The sequence below is a fragment of the Xenopus laevis genome, chromosome 4L (genome assembly GCF_017654675.1).
Source record: "Xenopus laevis strain J_2021 chromosome 4L, Xenopus_laevis_v10.1, whole genome shotgun sequence".
Lineage (NCBI taxonomy): Eukaryota > Metazoa > Chordata > Amphibia > Anura > Pipidae > Xenopus > Xenopus laevis.
The window spans coordinates 52174474-52192031 of record NC_054377.1 but is presented as its reverse complement, the minus strand read 5'-3'; the positions used below and the strand labels follow the sequence as shown (position 1 = coordinate 52192031).

Below are 17558 nucleotides of genomic sequence, written 5' to 3'. Positions count from 1 at the left end.
TACATTAGTAGCCTTACAGAGTTTGTTCTTTAGATGGGGTCAGTGGCTAGTGATGTGCGGGCCCGATACCCGCGGGTCAGGCATGTTCGGGTCGACCTCGCAGTGCTCCTCGCTGGTGGGGTGCGGGTTGAGCTCTTCTCCAGCTCTTCTCCGGCTCTCCTCGCCCGCCACCTTCAAATGCCGGGTTCCGGTTTTATAGTCTTGTGTCTGCTCGCCCCGCCCCTTTTGTGACATCATTGTGATGTCATCGGTGGGGCGGGTTGGCACGGGTCTATGAAAGGACCCCGGAAGCGCGGCCAGGTTGCAGCAGGGTGGGTTAGGGTCGGGTGCGGGTCAGGAAAACCCTGATCCGCACATCACTTTCAGTGACCCCTATTTGATTTAAAAAAAAAGGCAGATAATTAAAAAAATCTAATAAATAAATAATGAAGACCAATTGAAAAGCTGCTGAGAACGAGCCACTTTATAACACACTAAAAGATAACTTAAAGGGCAACCACTTAGGAGCAGTTCTGTACAGAAAAACAACACCATTTAGGAGAAGTTCTGTACAGAAAAACAACACACAGTAGGATCAGAAATGATACAATCTATTATACAACCTGGTTTACACCACACTTGGATGAACAATTGACATTTTGTACAGCAAAAATATTTTTATAACTGAAGTTACTTATCAGACTTAAATAGATATTAAATGCTCACGATTACATTTTTTTGGGGTGGAGGGTCCCTTTAAACACAGCTACAGTAGAAAAAAAAGCTAGCACCTGACCATCTAGTTGCCAACGACTGCTCGTGTTAATAAAGATTCGTATTTCAAAATGTGCAAGTGCCTGGCGACGTCACGTGACCCGATCTGGTTTTGCTCTTCTCCGTGTCATCGAAACTCGCGATAAGAGGGCGGGGTGGCAGGTGACAGAACCCGGAAGTATCTGGTAGTGTAGCTATTTGGGTCTTGCTGACTATTAGACGCTCTGATAAACGCAATGGACGGTGAGTTGCCCAGGAGGAGAAACTGATACTTTTGATCTATATATTTATATATACATACGAGTTGTAGCCTAAACATAAAGCAAGCCATTACTTTATAGTCTAGTCTGATAGGTTGCGGAATGTAGCATGTTTACTTGCCCTGAAGCATATCCAAATATATATATATATATATTATTAATTTCACTGTTTATTTGTGTTTTCCATTACGTATTATTACAGTTGTTCCTGATTTATTAGCGGTGGAATTATAGTCTGGCTTTGCTTAGGTTACATAGAGCAGACATTGCTAATTTGTGCCAATTCCAAATCCTACGTTTGCCCAAATTGTACAGCTGCCCCTTCTAAATAATATAAAAAGCACAAAGGTATTTCCATCTGCTGCAACAATTCATAATGTTGTCAGGTGACTGTTCGCTTTGTGTGATGCCATTTTTGTCACAGTGTCACTGGGAGTGTGACGTTTGCTCTTGATCTTGTGACTGTTTTCAGAATGAGGTGTGTGTCTTACTGTACCTGTTCTAATCAGTCTTTCAGGCAATAATTGAAAAATAAACAGGTTTAAAATAGAATGATTTACAATGAGCTGTCTGCTGTAAATAATACAGCTTTTCTCATTTAGTGAACAGATTCAGGGGATAAATGCAATTATTGCTTTTAAGTAAAAAGTAGTAACAGATCCAGATATAACTTCATTGCAGAAGGCCTCTCTAATCGTATATGATTGTGTAGTTTGTATTTCCAGCATTGAATTGTATAGTTACGTGTTTTGTAAATGACATATAATATAAAACGCATACTTCATTTGCAGCAAATTCTGTTGTTTTATCACTATTAGGCAGATTTACTAAAGGGCAAAGTGACTAACAGTAGCGAAAATTCGCCAGCGTGATGTCATCTCGTTACTTAGCTGATTTCATAACGGGCGCTAGTGAAGTGGACCTACTCTAGCGCTACTTCGCACCCTTACGCCAGGCGTAGTTGCTCTATTGCGAAGGGACGACGTAACTACGCTAATTCACTAACTTGCGCATTTTACCAAACGTTACCTCTTGCGCCAGACTTTCCTTCGCCACCTCAGACCATGCGAAGTGCAATAGAGTAGATAGGGATTGCTTCAAAAAAAGTTGAAATTTTTTCTAAGTCCCAAAAAACTCTGGCGTCTTTTCCTTTTTTAAGGGTGATAGGCTGAAAAAGATCGTACATTTTTTTTGGGGGCACCCTCCTTCCCCCCTACATTTCCTAACATATGGCACCTAAACTATACAGTGGGCACATGTATAGGGCAAAATATCAACTCTATTTTATTTAATGAAGCTTTCCCAGCCTTGTGTAGTGTAAGTATTTGCTGCTACATATACGTCCATTTAACTTGGCACCACCGTATGCAAATTAGGCCTCGCTAGCGTAACTTGGCTTTGCTTGACGAATTAACGCTTGCGCAAATTCGCTACTGCTCGTCTCCCTGAGCGCAACTTCGGATTTTAGTGAATTAACGGCGCCCTGGCTAAACTTCATCTGGTGAAGTGCGGCGAAGGCGTCGCTATCGCATTTTCGCTGCTTAGTGAATTTGCCCCTATGTGGCATACACAGGGTGGCTGATGAGAAAAGCTTTTACAGAAGAGGCCACTTATATATCTTATACTCTGTCTTCTCTGGTGTTCACATTTAATAAACCGGATGATACAGCTAATGCTGATGTAATCTTGCTTACCCAGAAGGAAAATTAGCCAACTTGATGACCTAAAAAAAAAGTACAGGCAGTAAATTACAGAGGTTATGTTATGACTAGTGGTGTATGGTTTGGCATGAACACAGATGTAAGGCTTTGAGCTCAGAAGGATTTAAATGGTTCTTTTTTATAATATCTTATGTAAGGTGACTCATGAGGCCTTATTTGTCATCAATGGGCAGTACTCATTATATTTAATAGCAACCAATCAAATGTTTGCTTTTGATATTCTACCTGCTGTTGACCCTAAGAAGCAAATCACTGATTGACTTCAGTGGGTTACTGTTCAGGTGCAAATATGCCCGTTATTGGTAAATGATTCCCATGGGGTTTTGTTGATTTCCATTTGTGAATAATGGCATACAGTAACTTTTTTTCAATTATGGCATGTTATTATAATATGACATAAGGGTTAGGATTTGTATACTTCATCTGTATGTAAGCAGAAGTCAAATCAAGCGTATATTCTTTGTAGTGCTGGTATGGATATATAAAATAGTAAGATATATTCTAAAAAATGCAATCATAAAGAATGCAGAATTCCATGGGTTCAACTTGTATATTTAAGATAATTTGCTACCACGTTTACTGTTAAATATCCCACTTGCTAGTTTAAAGGACATTTTTTGAGCAGTGCAGCACACATCCTCCCCTTGGGTTGAGTGTTTAGATGTGTAACTGAATGTATTATGTTATTGGATTTTAACATAAACGTCATCATGTCTAGGGTCTTTAAGTTATACAGGATTTGAAGAAGAAGCAGGGCCGGCCGGCACTCAAACGGATACACAAGACCAGTTAAGATTAGTTAAAAAATAAATCTTTTATTTATACAAAGTTAAAAATGTATATTTGCATCTCCATCCGCCCTACGCATTTCACACCCACCCAGGACGCTTAATCATGGTTAAGATATTATATATGGATATATGGCGCTTAAGATATACACCTATAGTTTTGTGTTGCCTCTTAATAACTAGTATCATTAAGATGATGAAGAAGTTTGCTCTTTTTTAGAACACACACAAATTCATTCTTCAGATACATTTCATGCACTAATATTCTCTTCTTTCATTTCAGATACACTTTTTCAACTGAAGGTGAGTAGAACACTTTATTTTTTGAAATAAAAAAGAATTTTTTTATATGCACAACATATGTTGCAATATTTAAAATACATAATATAAGTGGACAGGAAAACAATTTGTCCACATCATCATCCCTTTGTGGCATTGTCCTAAGACAGTAACATAGCACTGTTATAGCTTAAGTAATACTTTCAATGCAATATTTATGTAATAGTACTATGGAACTAACTGTATGAAGAAAGAGAGCATTCTTAAAAACCTATAAATTTTCATCTGTTTATTTTGCATCATGGCCTTTTACAGAAACGCAACTGACTTTCAGGGTTACTGTGCCTGTTAATAAACCTGTTTATTGATCATAAACCTGTCTCTTGCCAGTTCACATCAAAACAGCTGGAGAAGTTGGCGAAGAAGGCAGAGAAGGATTCCAACACAGAGCAAGCTAAAGTTAAAAAGGTAACTATAGTCCTTTATGCAGACTATGATTGTAATGTATATCTTAATGTAAAAAAAGGAATGTTCAAGTGCATTACACTCTTTTAGATATAAAAGAAATGTGTTTTAAACATTTGTGTTTCTGGTTACTTTGCTGAAGATTTCTGCAAAAACCCTACTAGTCCCACCCATCTGTTCATCCACTTCCTGCTGCCTCCTTTCCTAAGATGTGAAGGGAAGACCCGGAAGCACTCCGCACACTGCACTGTAGGATAGGAACCAATCAGCAGCTAGGCTGACCTGTCACAAACCTGCCGGTCCAGATACACTCTCTTCAATTATTAATACAAAATGTCCAATGAAATGGCCAGCACTGCTTGCGGGGGAGTAAAAATATAAAGTGCATGGAGTGTAGTATGTTATAAAATAATGAAATCTCCCTTTGTTACCAATCTAATGTGTGTGTCTTAAACCGTTTGGTTTAAGTTGCCCTTTAAACCCATAATAAAGGTCAGGGAGGTGTTGTAATGTGAGGATTTCAGGCATGCCCAAAACAGACCGCACCAATTCATGCAGCTAAATTTCCTACTCACAAGCTTACACTTTTTCAGATGCGTATCAATAAATTAAATTGCTTCCCACATGGATCCTTAGCAGCAATCTGGACTAAAACAGAGGTGCATTGACTCGGACAGGGACCATAGCAGATCTATAGGGAGCTCCAATAAAGGGGCTTTTTTAAAAGTAATATTCATTTTTGGGCAAAAGTAAAACCAGCACCATATAGTATACAGTGGTGTGAAAAACTATTTGCCCCCTTTCTGATTTCTTATTCTTTTGCATGTTTGTCACACTTAAATGTTTCTGCTCATCAAAAACCGTTAACTATTAGTCAAAGATAACATAATTGAACTCAAAATGCAGTTTTTAAATTTACGTTATTAAGGGAGAAAAAAAACTCCAAATCTACATGGGCCTGTGTGAAAAAGTGATTGCCCCCCTTATTAAAAAATAACTTAACTGTGGTTTATCACACCTGAGTTCAATTTCAAAGGTTATAAAGCCATTTCTAAAGGTTTGGGACTCCAGCGAACCACAGTGAGAGCCATTATCCACAAATGGCAAAAACATGGAACAGTGGTGAACCTTCCCAGGAGTGGCCGGCCGACCAAAATTACCCCAAGAGCGCAGAGACAACTCATCCGAGAGGCCACAAAAGACCCCAGGACAACATCTAAAGAACTGCAGGCCTCACTTGGCTCAATTAAGGTCAGTGTTCACGACTCCACCATAAGAAAGAGACTGGGCAAAAACGGCCTGCATGGCAGATTTCCAAGGCGCAAACCACTTTTAAGCAAAAAGAACATTAAAGCTTGTCTCAATTTTGCTAAAAAACATCTCAATGATTGCCAAGACTTTTGGGAAAATACCTTGTGGACCGACGAGACAAAAGTTGAACTTTTTGGAAGGTGCGCGTCCCGTTACATCTGGCGTAAAAGTAACACAGCATTTCAGAAAAAGAACATCATACCAACAGTAAAATATGGTGGTGGTAGTGTAATGGTCTGGGGTTGTTTTGCTGCTTCAGGACCTGGAAGACTTGCTGTGATAGATGGAACCATGAATTCTACTGTCTACCAAAAAATCCTGAAGGAGAATGTCCGGCCATCTGTTCGTCAACTCAAGCTGAAGCGATCTTGGGTGCTGCAGCAGGACAATGACCCAAAACACACCAGCAAATCCACCTCTGAATGGCTGAAGAAAAACAAAATGAAGACTTTGGAGTGGGCTAGTCAAAGTCCTGACCTGAATCCTATTGAGATGTTGTGGCATGACCTTAAAAAGGCGGTTCATGCTAGAAAACCCTCAAATAAAGCTGAATTACAACAATTCTGCAAAGATGAGTGGGCCAAAATTCCTCCAGAGCGCTGTAAAAGACTCGTTGCAAGTTATCGCAAACGCTTGATTGCAGTTATTGCTGCTAAGGGTGGCCCAACCAGTTATTAGGTTCAGGGGGCAATTACTTTTTCACACAGGTTTGGATTTCTTTTCTCCCTAAATAATAAAAACCCTAATTTAAAAACTGCATTTTGTGTTTACTTGTGTTATCTTTGACTAATAGTTAAATGTGTTTGATGATCAGAAACATTTTGTGTGACAAACATGCAAAAGAATAAGAAATCAGGAAGGGGGCAAATAGTTTTTCACACCACTGTACATTATTGCCTACACAATTAGGGGGGTTTCATTTATCATATAGGTCTCCTTTAATATCAGTTTAAACCCAATACCTTGCATATTGGGTCTTTGCTGTGCCCCAAGGCCATCGTCAATGCAGTAGCAGTATAAATATTCAGTAAACATATTTGGTTTTTATCTGCAATTTTGTGTCAATTCATATAGTAGGGTCTGATTCCACCACCATGCATTTTTTATTTAATCATTTACTGAATTTTCTATTCAGCTGGTACCTGTTTTAATTGAAATCATTATTAGGAAATTACAAATATAAATATCCATTTAAGGACTTTTTTCTTATGAAGTCTCAATATCTTTTGTGCGAATTTTTATTTAAGCTTGTCACATTTAACACATTTCACGCAAATGTTATCATATATGTGCTCCTGATACACAGTGTAAAATGTGCTATTTTAAGTTAGGGAATTTTAAGTTACGTTAAAGGGATTCTGACATGATTTTTATGATGTACATTTTATTTCTAAATTACACAGTTTACACTGCAAATAATTAACTCTACAATATAACATTTAATTCCTGAACCAGCAAGGGTATTTTTTAATATTGGTGTGTAGGCAGCCATCTCAGGTCATTTTGACTGGTCATGTGCTTTCAGGAAGAGCCAGCACTTTAGGATGGAGCTACTTTCTGACAGGATATTGTTTCTCTGAATCAATGTAACTGAATGTGTCGTAGTGGGACCTGGATTTTACTATTAAGTGTTGTTCTTCGATCTATCAGGCAGTTGTTATCTTGTGTCAGGTTGCTGCTATTTGGTTACCTTCCCATTGTTATGGCTCCTGGGGGGGTGATATCACTCCAACTTGCAGTATAGCCGTAAAGAGTGACTGAAGTAAATAAATTGTTCATGTTAGTAAACTGTTCTTGGGCTACAGTAAAGGGGTCTTAGTTCACAGGTCCCAGGCTGGTAGTGGGCTTATAGTTTTGGGCACCTAGAGGAAAGGCCATGTGAACAAAGTAAAATGGAGCTGCAGTTTTTCTTATGGTGGTCCTGGTTCTTTGTGGCATGATTTTTTTGTTTGACACAACTACCTTCTCACTACCTGTAAAGAATAATCACGTTACAAGTGCAATTTTCAGTTAAGTCGACCATACACTGTGAAGTGGCTCCTTTGGGGAGGTCACCAAACAAGTGGACCTCTGCCACTCTATTGTTTGGATGATCCCATGTTTAGCCTGGGGTCCATTGCTCAGATCATACAGCAGGCCTATGGAAACCACATCAATGCTCCAACGTGGTACCCTTCCAATGGGTGTAGCAAACCTGCCTGATAGATATCTGGCCAGTTTTCAGCCGCATATAGGTTGAATAGGCCTGAAGCTGTGGTTCATTCTGGAGGGTCCGATTTGGCCCAGTGCTTGGGTTGCCAGACCATTCAGAGATCCACTCATTTGGCAACAAGGAGATCTACCAAGTAAGTGTGTAGACTACTTTTAAACTGCAGTAGTCGGCTTTGAAAAATGACACTGGCTCTCACTTTGGTTGTGTAAGTTGTGTATTACCTAAGAGAAAGTTTGATATGCTTTTCCCATTATGTATTTCCATAACACAGTACTAAGTGTATCTTTTCTAACTACTCCTAGGCATTGCAGCAGAAAAATGTTGAAGTGGCACGGGTTTATGCAGAGAATGCCATCAGGAAAAAGAATGAAGGTCTGAACTGGCTGCGAATGGCTTCACGGGTAGATGCAGTGGCATCCAAAGTCCAGACTGCTGTAACCATGAAGGGGGTATGGGACCATTTAACCATGCAAGTAATGTATGTATTTTAACATAGCTCCAAGGAAGGCTGATGTAAGCTTTATGAGCGGATGACCACTTTACTTTTGGTTTGCAAACCAGTATAACAAGTCTCCTGTTTGTCATTTTTTACAAGATAAAGCACAATGTGTAAAGGCACTTCTTCTGTATTTTTTGCTTTAGTTTAGTAAGAGTTAAATAATAAATGCATAGGCTCAAATGAATTGCCAAATCAGTCGTCAATGTATAGAACTGTGCCAGCCCCTAGCTTATAAATGTAATGGGATTTTCAAAAAGCATTAGGGTTAGTTCACACGAGGAGATTCGGGGAGATTTTGACGCCTGGCGACTAATCGCCTGGTCTTCTGGGCGACAATCTCCCCAAACTGCCTCCTCGTGTCTTCCCATCCGCTGTAATGAAAAGTCACCTGCACTAAAGCACACGCGACGAAACTTCGGGTAACTTCTAAAAATGCGGGGCCATGTGTGCTTTAGCACAGGCGACTTTTCATTATAGCTGATGGGAAGACACAAGGAGGCAGTTCGGGGAGATCGTCGCCCAGAAGTCGAGGCGATTAGTCGCCAGGCGACAGAATCTCCTCGTGTGAACTAACCCCTTTATGGCCATCACCTACAGTCTGTTATTTTTTTAGGACTAGAAATCTGTTTACCAACTCTGCAGTTCCTAAGATTCAAATCCATAGTGGCAATGGTTCAGCAGCTGCTATGTTAAATTATTCTAAGCTTTTTTTGTATTATGGATGTTCCATTATATTAGAACATGGAATGAAAAATATAATTTTAGGAACATATCTGTACAGATATGTGTGATTTTGCTTCTATTTAAGCCAGAGTTTTCCAAGGTGAGGGCCTTATTGTCTGGGGCAAAGCAGTAGACAGTGTGCCCCAGTTACATCAATGTATTCTATATGACTAAATAAAGGAATGCTAGTAACAGGAGTAAGATTGACAACTTAATGTTTAACAATATGTGAGCCGATAGACCATATGTTATTTGATATCAAATTCCATTTCTAAAATCCTTATTTTACTTTGCAAAAACAATATTTTTATACTTGGCTCTTATTTAGTAACATTGCTGTTTAGACAGATTGGTTTCTGTAGCATGCCATCTTCCAGAGATAAGTTCAGACATTCTGTGCAGAACATATATTTATGGCTAATAATTACACATGTATAACAGGTCACAAAGAATATGGCTCAGGTGACCAAGGCACTGGATAAAGCTTTGAGTTCTATGGATTTGCAGAAAGTGTCGGCTGTCATGGATAAGTTTGATCAGCAGGTTCAGAACTTGGATGTGCACACGTCGGTAAGTGAAGGAAGACAAAGGATCATTAAATTTACATGATTAGATTTACCTTTCTTGTAATCTGTAAATTGGATCTTACTGTCTTGTATTAAACTGATCATTTTGCATTTGTACATGAGTGGAAGCTGCCTTATTGCTGTCTACAACAGAGGTAAGCTGGAAAACATTCTAGACACATCCATAAGTAGTAATACTGCACTATTACCATAGATGTGGATATTATTTTTGATTCAGCCATGGCAATATGTACAAATGCTTCTGCTCATAAATATACTGCAAAATTCCTCTGTGTAGATAATTAGCTATTGCAGTTAATTCTACTTTAGTTGTCTGTAAGGCCAATAGATATAATCTAATAATAATTCAAAAACCACAAAAGAATAAAACAAGACAGTTTTGCTTCTGTAGCATTCAGGCCTAGAATTAATGGGACACTAAACCCAACTATAAAGATGTCACACATTGATTTGAATAAGAGACTAGAATATGAATAGGAGAGGGTCTGAATAGAAAGATGAGTAAGAAAAAGTATTAAAAACAGTACATTTGTAGCTTTACATAACATTTCTTGACCGCCATTTGAAAGCTGGCAAGAGCCAGAAGAACAAGGCAAATAATTCAAAAGCTATTAAAAAATAAAGAAGACCAATTGAACAGTTGCTTAGAATTAGCCATTCAATAACATACTAAAAGTTAACTTAAAGGTGAGCCAGCCATTTAAAAATAAAACTTCCCCAGTGACACCAGCAAACACACATTTCCTACCATTTCTAAGAAGTGTGATTTATTTTAAAAGGTTGTTAGTGCTTTTGTAGTGCAGTTTATGCCTATTTATCATCTAAAGCTAGCCATACATGGGCCAACATTTCCTGCTGACTCAGCTGCTCCAGTCTGACTTATTTAACCACATTTCGGCTAAAGATAAAGGTCTGATCAATATCTGCCTAGAGATTGACAAGATATCAGTTGGACAGTTTTGAAAATTGTAAGAATAGCTGGGCACTGATGGGGTTCTGATCTGCTCATTGGCCTGATTTTCCCATCATCTGTGTAGCTAAATGAGGCAAAGATTGGTCTGTGCCTTTCCAAACAAGTGATAATCTATGTATATGGCTAGCTTTAGGCTGTATTATACGCAGTAGCGCAAGTGAGAATTTTAGACAGTAGATGAATACACAGAATACATTAGAGCTGATAACGAAAATGCTGCTTTGTATATGCACACAGAAATTAATTCTCAGGCACAATTAATCATTTTTGTCATCTTTAAGGGGAACATAAACCCACTGATAAATTGGTGTTATTCTGACTTTAATGATGTCACTGCTTACTGTTTCCAGTGAGAATCCCCTCTGTATGCGCTGCATTTTTTCATGGAAAACTTCTCAGGCCATAAGGCCTAAACATTTGTTTATTTGCATACAATTACCACTATATAGCATCTGTGCATTTGGATACAAAGGAACGGGGTCTGCTGGGTTTATATGACACTTCCATAATTCATAGTTATTTTTGTGTTATAGGTGATGGAGGACTCCATGAGTTCCGCAATGACACTCACCACCCCTCAAGAACAGGTAGACAACCTCATTGTACAGATTGCAGAGGAGAATGGTCTGGAGGTGATGGATCAGCTGAATCAGCTTCCCCAAGGTGCTTCGTCAGTGGGGGAAAGCTCTACCCGCACCCCGGAGGACCAGTTGTCCCGCCGGTAAGGATTCAGTGTTTTTAGTGTCTGCTTTAATGTCCAAATTTTAGTTAGTCATGTTGGGATATCATTGACCTGTACGTATTTGCCAGCCTTTTATAAAGTAGCAGAGCAACACTATTAAATGAGAACTAAAGCTTAACTAAAGAAGTAGGCCTCCAATGATGCCCCTAGTAGCTCCACATCTTCTTTTCTTCTGATTCACTGCACATTCTCTGTTCTGTTGTCACTTACTGAACTTAGGAACGACTCAAAATATACAGTACACATAAAAAATAAAAGTCACAATATAAGGCTGATTTGTAATTAATACAGATAATTACTATATGCCAGCTAAGAAACCAGTGCAACTAGTATCAGAGTTTAATAGCCTTGTAGCATCAGCTGATATTACAGACAAACTTAATTTTCTGCTATTAAATTTGCAACCACCCCTAAGGTTAGCATCTCAACAGCTGCTCAGAGCCCACTGAGCATGTTGCAGACACTTTCCAAGATGGTGACCCCCTGTGACAAGTTTGAAGTCCTGGATCATTGCTGCTATTGACAAGCTGAAACTTTAGGCTGGTGCTATAAGTTCAGTATATAAAATATAGCATTTTTAGCCATATAATTTTTTAGGGTTTAGTTTAAAGAATAAAATAAATTTCTAGCAAGTGATCATGACTATGACGGGTTGAAAGAAAATGCAATTTTTGTGCATCAATTTGAACTTTTAATAAATTACCACATGTGAAAATAATTTATCACTGCTACATAGAGGGGTACAGTATAAGAGAAGCAGCAGTAGTATGATATATAGAATAAATGCATTACAGCATAATAAAATACAATTGTGGTTTTAATGAATTCTGATTTTCTCTTTTAGGTTGGCTGCTCTAAGGAACTGAAGTCTCATGGAATCTTTATCTTTCCTGTGTGGATGTCAGGTGTTTTGGGTACACTGGGGTCACCTTATCACACTGAGGCCTTTGCCAATCATAATAAGAGGATAAGGAAGCCGGGAACCCAGCTTTTGCTGCATCCAGTTTCTCTGTTGAGTTTAAGTGCGACCTATACTGTAATTGATTCAATCCTAATGGACTCAAGTCTGGGGATTAACATTTAATGTGTATGGTCACAGTCAGTCTCCTGAACAAAGAATTCTAGTTTAATTGCACTTGCTGACATCAAAGCAGAGCAATTTCATGCTCTCCCTGTATGGCCTTAACTAATGGCATATAGTGATAAAAGGCCTTGATCGTTATAATCATTAATATAGAACATTTAGGCCAGTCACAACTGTTTTTTAAAGCAGTTTCTTTTGAGAGCAGAGACCTCGCATGGAATGCTTTCCCTAGTTCTCTAGATTTAGTAATAACTAATAGTTACGTTCTTCCTGAGTATATGCTAAAAGGAATCGGCTGTCTTACTAAAAATGCTCTATTTTATAGCACCTGATTTTATTATTTTTTGTGTTTGCTCTGTTTTTTACTCTGCTGCTTCTGTCTATTATTTTGTGTTCAATGTTCCTCTGACTACTTGGTGAGAGAGTTTTTTCCCCCCCTGCTTTATTGAATAGCACTCTCATTCTGCAACATATTGAAAACTCCATTGTTTTTTTGGATTGTATTTTTGTGTCCCAGCCAAATTGCAGGGTAGAAAACATTGAAAATGTGGTTCACACAGTTATGGCTGCTGGTGAATTTGGGAGATATTGCAGCAAAACATTTATCCATTTAATAGCGCCCGTATGCATATGCTACAGTTTCTTACACTTCTTGATTGGCAACCCATGATGGTAGCACTATTCAGTGTCCCTTCCAGAACACTAAGGTTATTTGGGAACTTAGTTGCTGTAAATGAGAGCCATGCTGTTTATTGCTGGCACCTCTAGCTGTTATATCTGCTACTGCAGGGGTTCTAAAATATCACTGTGCCTCTTTACCTGAGAAGTGCCAGAGGGCAGTGCCAAGTGTGATCTGATATATTTAGTTTTATTGCTCTTAAAAATAGATGCCAGCTGTACAGCTCATATAATCCTACAGTAAGCTACAGGAATCTTCACGTACCATGAATAGGTTTCTTTCAATTTGCCTTTTTTTATAGCCTTTGATTTATCTTATTTGGGGTAACTTATCTGTAAAGAATAAAATGTTTTATTTACATTTCAAAATAAAATTTGTTTATTGCTCAATAAAGATTGTACATTTCAAGTGTGCTCTTTTCTCTTTTCAAGAAAAAGCTCATTGATGTGTACTCCGTTACACATCAATGCAGAAGAAGGATGCATTAAATCCAGGGTTATGATTAGGACAACTCGGACTATAATATATTTAGTGACTCGCTCCAAAGCTGTGTACTGCCAAAGACACTATGAAAACACTGCCCTAAGTTATATAACTTCCATTAAAGCTTTACAAGGCCAAGATTTGGTGTTTCCTGGGGAGTGATTTTTAATTTTTACTATATAATATAGTTTAGAATTTACAGAGAACCTTATGGATATTTTATTAATGTCTCTACGTTTTTTCCCTAGGGGTAGGCAGAAGAGGCACGTGCCTAGGGTGCAAAGGCAGAGGGGCGCCAAGCACATACCTCTTCTGAGCCCTTCCCCCTAGTCTGGACCCTTGTGTCCTTAAACTGTGGTTGCACATGCGCACTGGCTGGCGTTTTGAAATGGCATATACGGTCCACCGCGCATGCGCACTGGCGCAGCTTCACCGCTTCCGCCCTCCTGGGCAGAGCGTCGAACAGTGTGTGGGGGGGGGCGATGTATTTGGCCGGGTTGCCTAGGGCACCCAGCCGACTTGGCCCGGCACTGGCTGTAGACCATGAGATACTTCAAGTCCCATAGGCATCCATTGAATTCCAGTAATGTACTATACTGAATACCATCCATAAGGTGTCACTGTATACTGCATACTGTTTACTCAATTCCTGTTAAACTAGTTTTCCTTGGAGATGGTCAGCACTATTTACATGGATTCATTTGGGGAAGATGACTCTCTTATTAGTTTGTTTTAGTAACACAACTATCTTCCAAACCTTTCTTTTGTTAAGCATAACCATGTTTCCAAAGGCTTCAACTCTCGCACAAGCTCCTGTTTGTTCATTGTAACAGATTGAAGCTGATCTTCCAAAGACTTGCTTGGATTCCTATTAGAGTATCTTTTACCAATATTATTTTATCATTCAGAAAGACACACAGATTCTTACTGTATCCTCAATAGGAAAATAACATTCCACATAGAAAATTTAAATTGCGGTTCACATTTAAGTTACCTTTTGTATGTTATAGAATGGCTAATTCCAAGCAACTGTTTAATTGGTCTTCATTACTTACTTTTTATAGTTGATTTATTTGCCTTTTCCTTCTGACTATTACCAGCTTTCAAATGGGGGGTCACTGACCCCCATCTAAAAAAAACATTGTCTGTAAGGCTACACATTTATTTCAGCTCTGCATAGGTGTTGTTCACTTGTTTCTGTCACTAAACCTTATTTGACCAAGCTAAAATACTTAAGACTGTGATTCTGACTAGGCTATAAAAAAAAACATCTTTACTTGTTTTTGCCCATGGAAATTTTGTCTGCTATATATATCCATTTGGGGGCCTTTGTGTGCCACATAGTTTATAAATCTATGCATATTGGGCATCAAACTATTCAGTAGACCTCTGGTGTTCATACTGTATTTAGGATGCCTTTTGCTGGTACATTATGAAATGTGGGGTATATAATGTGGTAAAATGCAAGCTTTGTGACGATTTTCAGAAACTTCATAAAAACTTCTATGTTTAGAATGGCCTTGCATATTGGTAGTTTGCCGTAGAATGGCGTATTTAACTATTTTGGATTCATCTGAATGTGTACTTTCGGGAAAATATATGGTCTTCTGGGGTTGACTTCCAGTTTTGGCAGAAGCCGGATTAGGAGGATATGTGGAGCGCAGATCCTGTAAAGTGAGTCGCCCGATCGCCTTTTTTCAGTAGACGGGAAGCAGTGTTTTCTCACAGTATTTTTTTAATAAAGCATTGGTAATAAACTTTATGCAGGGTAGGTCTATTATTAGTGTAGGGTGGAATAGATTTTTTATAAAAAAAAAATGTTAGTGTTACATTTCCTTTAAAGGGTTAAACCTATTTCATCCATCTTACCATTACTTCTGCTAATTTCCCAGCCATTCAAGGGAGTTTCCGGGATTACTTACTCTGCATTTATTAGTGGCCAGAGCTGACACCTCATTGTGAGGAAATATTATAGAAAGCTGTTTCATATGAGGGAAACCATGTTTCCTCAAAGAAGAGCAAAAATCTTAGAGAGTATGAGACACAGGGAAAGACAGAATCAGATGAAGAAGGACTGAAACTATATTAGTAGTAATGCTTTTATTTCAGACTAGCAAATACCCATATATAAATAACTCATACTTTACAACTAGTTTACAATATCACTACTCCAAACAAAACAGGATTGTGCATGGAATTAAACAAAAATTGGAATTACACTATTTTCTCTTTTGCCATTTTTACCTTTAATCGTAACATTTTAATTTTAAAAAAGTCATTGTACATCTTGTACTATTTATTCCTGCATAATTCGGTAACTATCGTACTAATCATTTTCTGCTAGAGCTGGGGTGTTGCTGCAGCAGGTTTGACCGCATTGGTCTACAAAAAGAAAATGTAAAGGATCAGAACAGACATTTCAGTGCTGCACATCAGTATTTGTAAACTAAAGACAGGGGCTTTCGTTCACAGGCGAGTGCTTCTTAAATTATGTGTTCACATGAATAGACTGTAAAACAAACACAGGAGAAGAATGGCTCTCCCCAATAGTTGTCCCCCAGCTGCATGATTTGGAATATCATAACCATAGCTAGTTCGGCAATCAGACTCTATCTCCTTGTATGGAATTGGCTCATCATTGGCCGCATTTGCAGCTAACTCTGAGCGGACCTGTAGAAGAATAAGAAAATGAAAAAACGTCAGACCAAGTAAAATATCCTTTTCTCTAAACCTGGAGTTACCCCAGGGCAGCGTTATCACTATGGTCTTCTCTTTTTCTCACTGACTTAGAAACTCACCCTTTCGACATCCTGGAAAACACGGAGTAAGTTATTGGCTAGAGCTGCCTTGATTTCTGCTTCAGTCCATCCTCTTCTCAAGAGTTCAGCCACAAGGTCTGGGTACTTGGAAACATCTTCTAAACCATCTGGGACCCTGGGAATGGCACGACTGCTTGTAAAATTCCTTTGCTGTGTTATCACAATACTGCAATGTGGCAAATTGTTTGCACAAGAAGAGGATATTCACATCTCTCCGCTTCAAATAAAATACAACATTCAAGCAAATTGCCTTCTTAGACTTTTTCAGGTCAGCTTTGGATATGATGAGTATGAGGAACAATAATGCACATAACAGGGATGTAAAATGATTATACTCTGGGCAGTTTAGATGTGGACTGTGTGATTGGCAATACACATGAATAGCCACTATCTATTGTTTGGACTGACAGCCCAAATGGTCAGAACTGCAGGAAGTGAAGAGGAGCTGCTTGTCCAATTAATATCTGGCTCATTTATATATCTGTCATAAGGTCTAAAAACTTCAGCTGATCTGAGCAATCAAATCAGCCAACGATGTCATATAAGTTGACCTTCCTTGTAGGAAGATCAGCAAAGTAATAAATGGTTCTGGGGTAAAACTAAGTCCAGGTTAGATAGATGATGTCTTTCAGAGCTGTAAAGGGTTGGAGGTAAGAGGGCCCTGAGAGGGGTTGTGCAATGTGTTACCTGGGCACTCCATCATAATCACCACCAAACCCAACATACTCGTATCCAGCAACTTTCTTGATGTGGTCAAAATGATCTAAAAAAAATAAAATTAAAAATATATAAATATTCTATCCAGCTTAAATGGGTTTTTATTCAATGTCCATGTATGGAGTTCAGTAAATCTCCTATTGCATCTATTACTATAGATGCCAGAAAAATATCCTACACTTAGGGACCTGTTTATCATGCTGTGTAAAACAGTGGAGAAAAACATCATCGGTGATATTGTCCACAGCAACCAATCACATATTTACATTTGTTTTCTAACTTGTAGGTGACTGTTTGAAATCTAATTGCGTTTCGTGCCTAAATGGACACTAACTCATAGGCTATGAGTAGGTGCCAATTTAGGCACGAAACGCGTTAGGCTTCTTGTATGTCCTAATAAAGTCTTTTTAATTTTATTAAAACCTGAGCTACTGACTTACTAGCAAATGGACTACAGAATTGA

The 17558-nt window shown here is 38.6% G+C and overlaps 2 protein-coding genes across 3 annotated transcripts in view; one reads left to right on the top strand and one right to left on the bottom strand.

Moving 5' to 3' along the window:
• The first annotated feature begins 842 nt into the window (after window positions 1–842).
• LOC108704814 (charged multivesicular body protein 1a-like) lies at window positions 843–13484 on the top strand. Its single transcript, XM_018241495.2, has 7 exons — window positions 843–996; window positions 3806–3825; window positions 4192–4269; window positions 8092–8238; window positions 9453–9581; window positions 11105–11292; window positions 12158–13484. The coding sequence occupies exons 1-7, from the start codon at window positions 990–992 to the stop codon at window positions 12177–12179; spliced, it is 591 nt and encodes a 196-aa protein (XP_018096984.1). The 5' UTR covers window positions 843–989; the 3' UTR covers window positions 12180–13484.
• Window positions 13485–15644: 2160 nt separating this feature from the next.
• LOC108704827 (dipeptidase 1-like) overlaps window positions 15645–17558 on the bottom strand; it is an 80367-nt gene continuing 78453 nt past the window's right edge. For both annotated transcript variants that reach the window (XM_041590171.1, XM_018241510.2), the window contains exons 8-10: window positions 17066–17141; window positions 16358–16493; window positions 15645–16229 (exon numbers count right to left, since the gene is read on the bottom strand). In XM_041590171.1, the coding sequence (XP_041446105.1) occupies window positions 16056–16229; window positions 16358–16493; window positions 17066–17141 (386 nt within the window). In that variant the 3' untranslated portion in view covers window positions 15645–16055. The remainder of the gene's footprint in view (window positions 16230–16357; window positions 16494–17065; window positions 17142–17558) is intronic.

Excerpts from the sequence above, each read along its gene's own strand:
- LOC108704814 (XM_018241495.2), top strand. Across the intron at positions 3,826-4,191 it reads ATACACTTTTTCAACTGAAG|TTCACATCAAAACAGCTGGA; the intron begins GTGAGTAGAACA and ends GTCTCTTGCCAG. Across the intron at positions 8,239-9,452 it reads CTGCTGTAACCATGAAGGGG|GTCACAAAGAATATGGCTCA; the intron begins GTATGGGACCAT and ends CATGTATAACAG.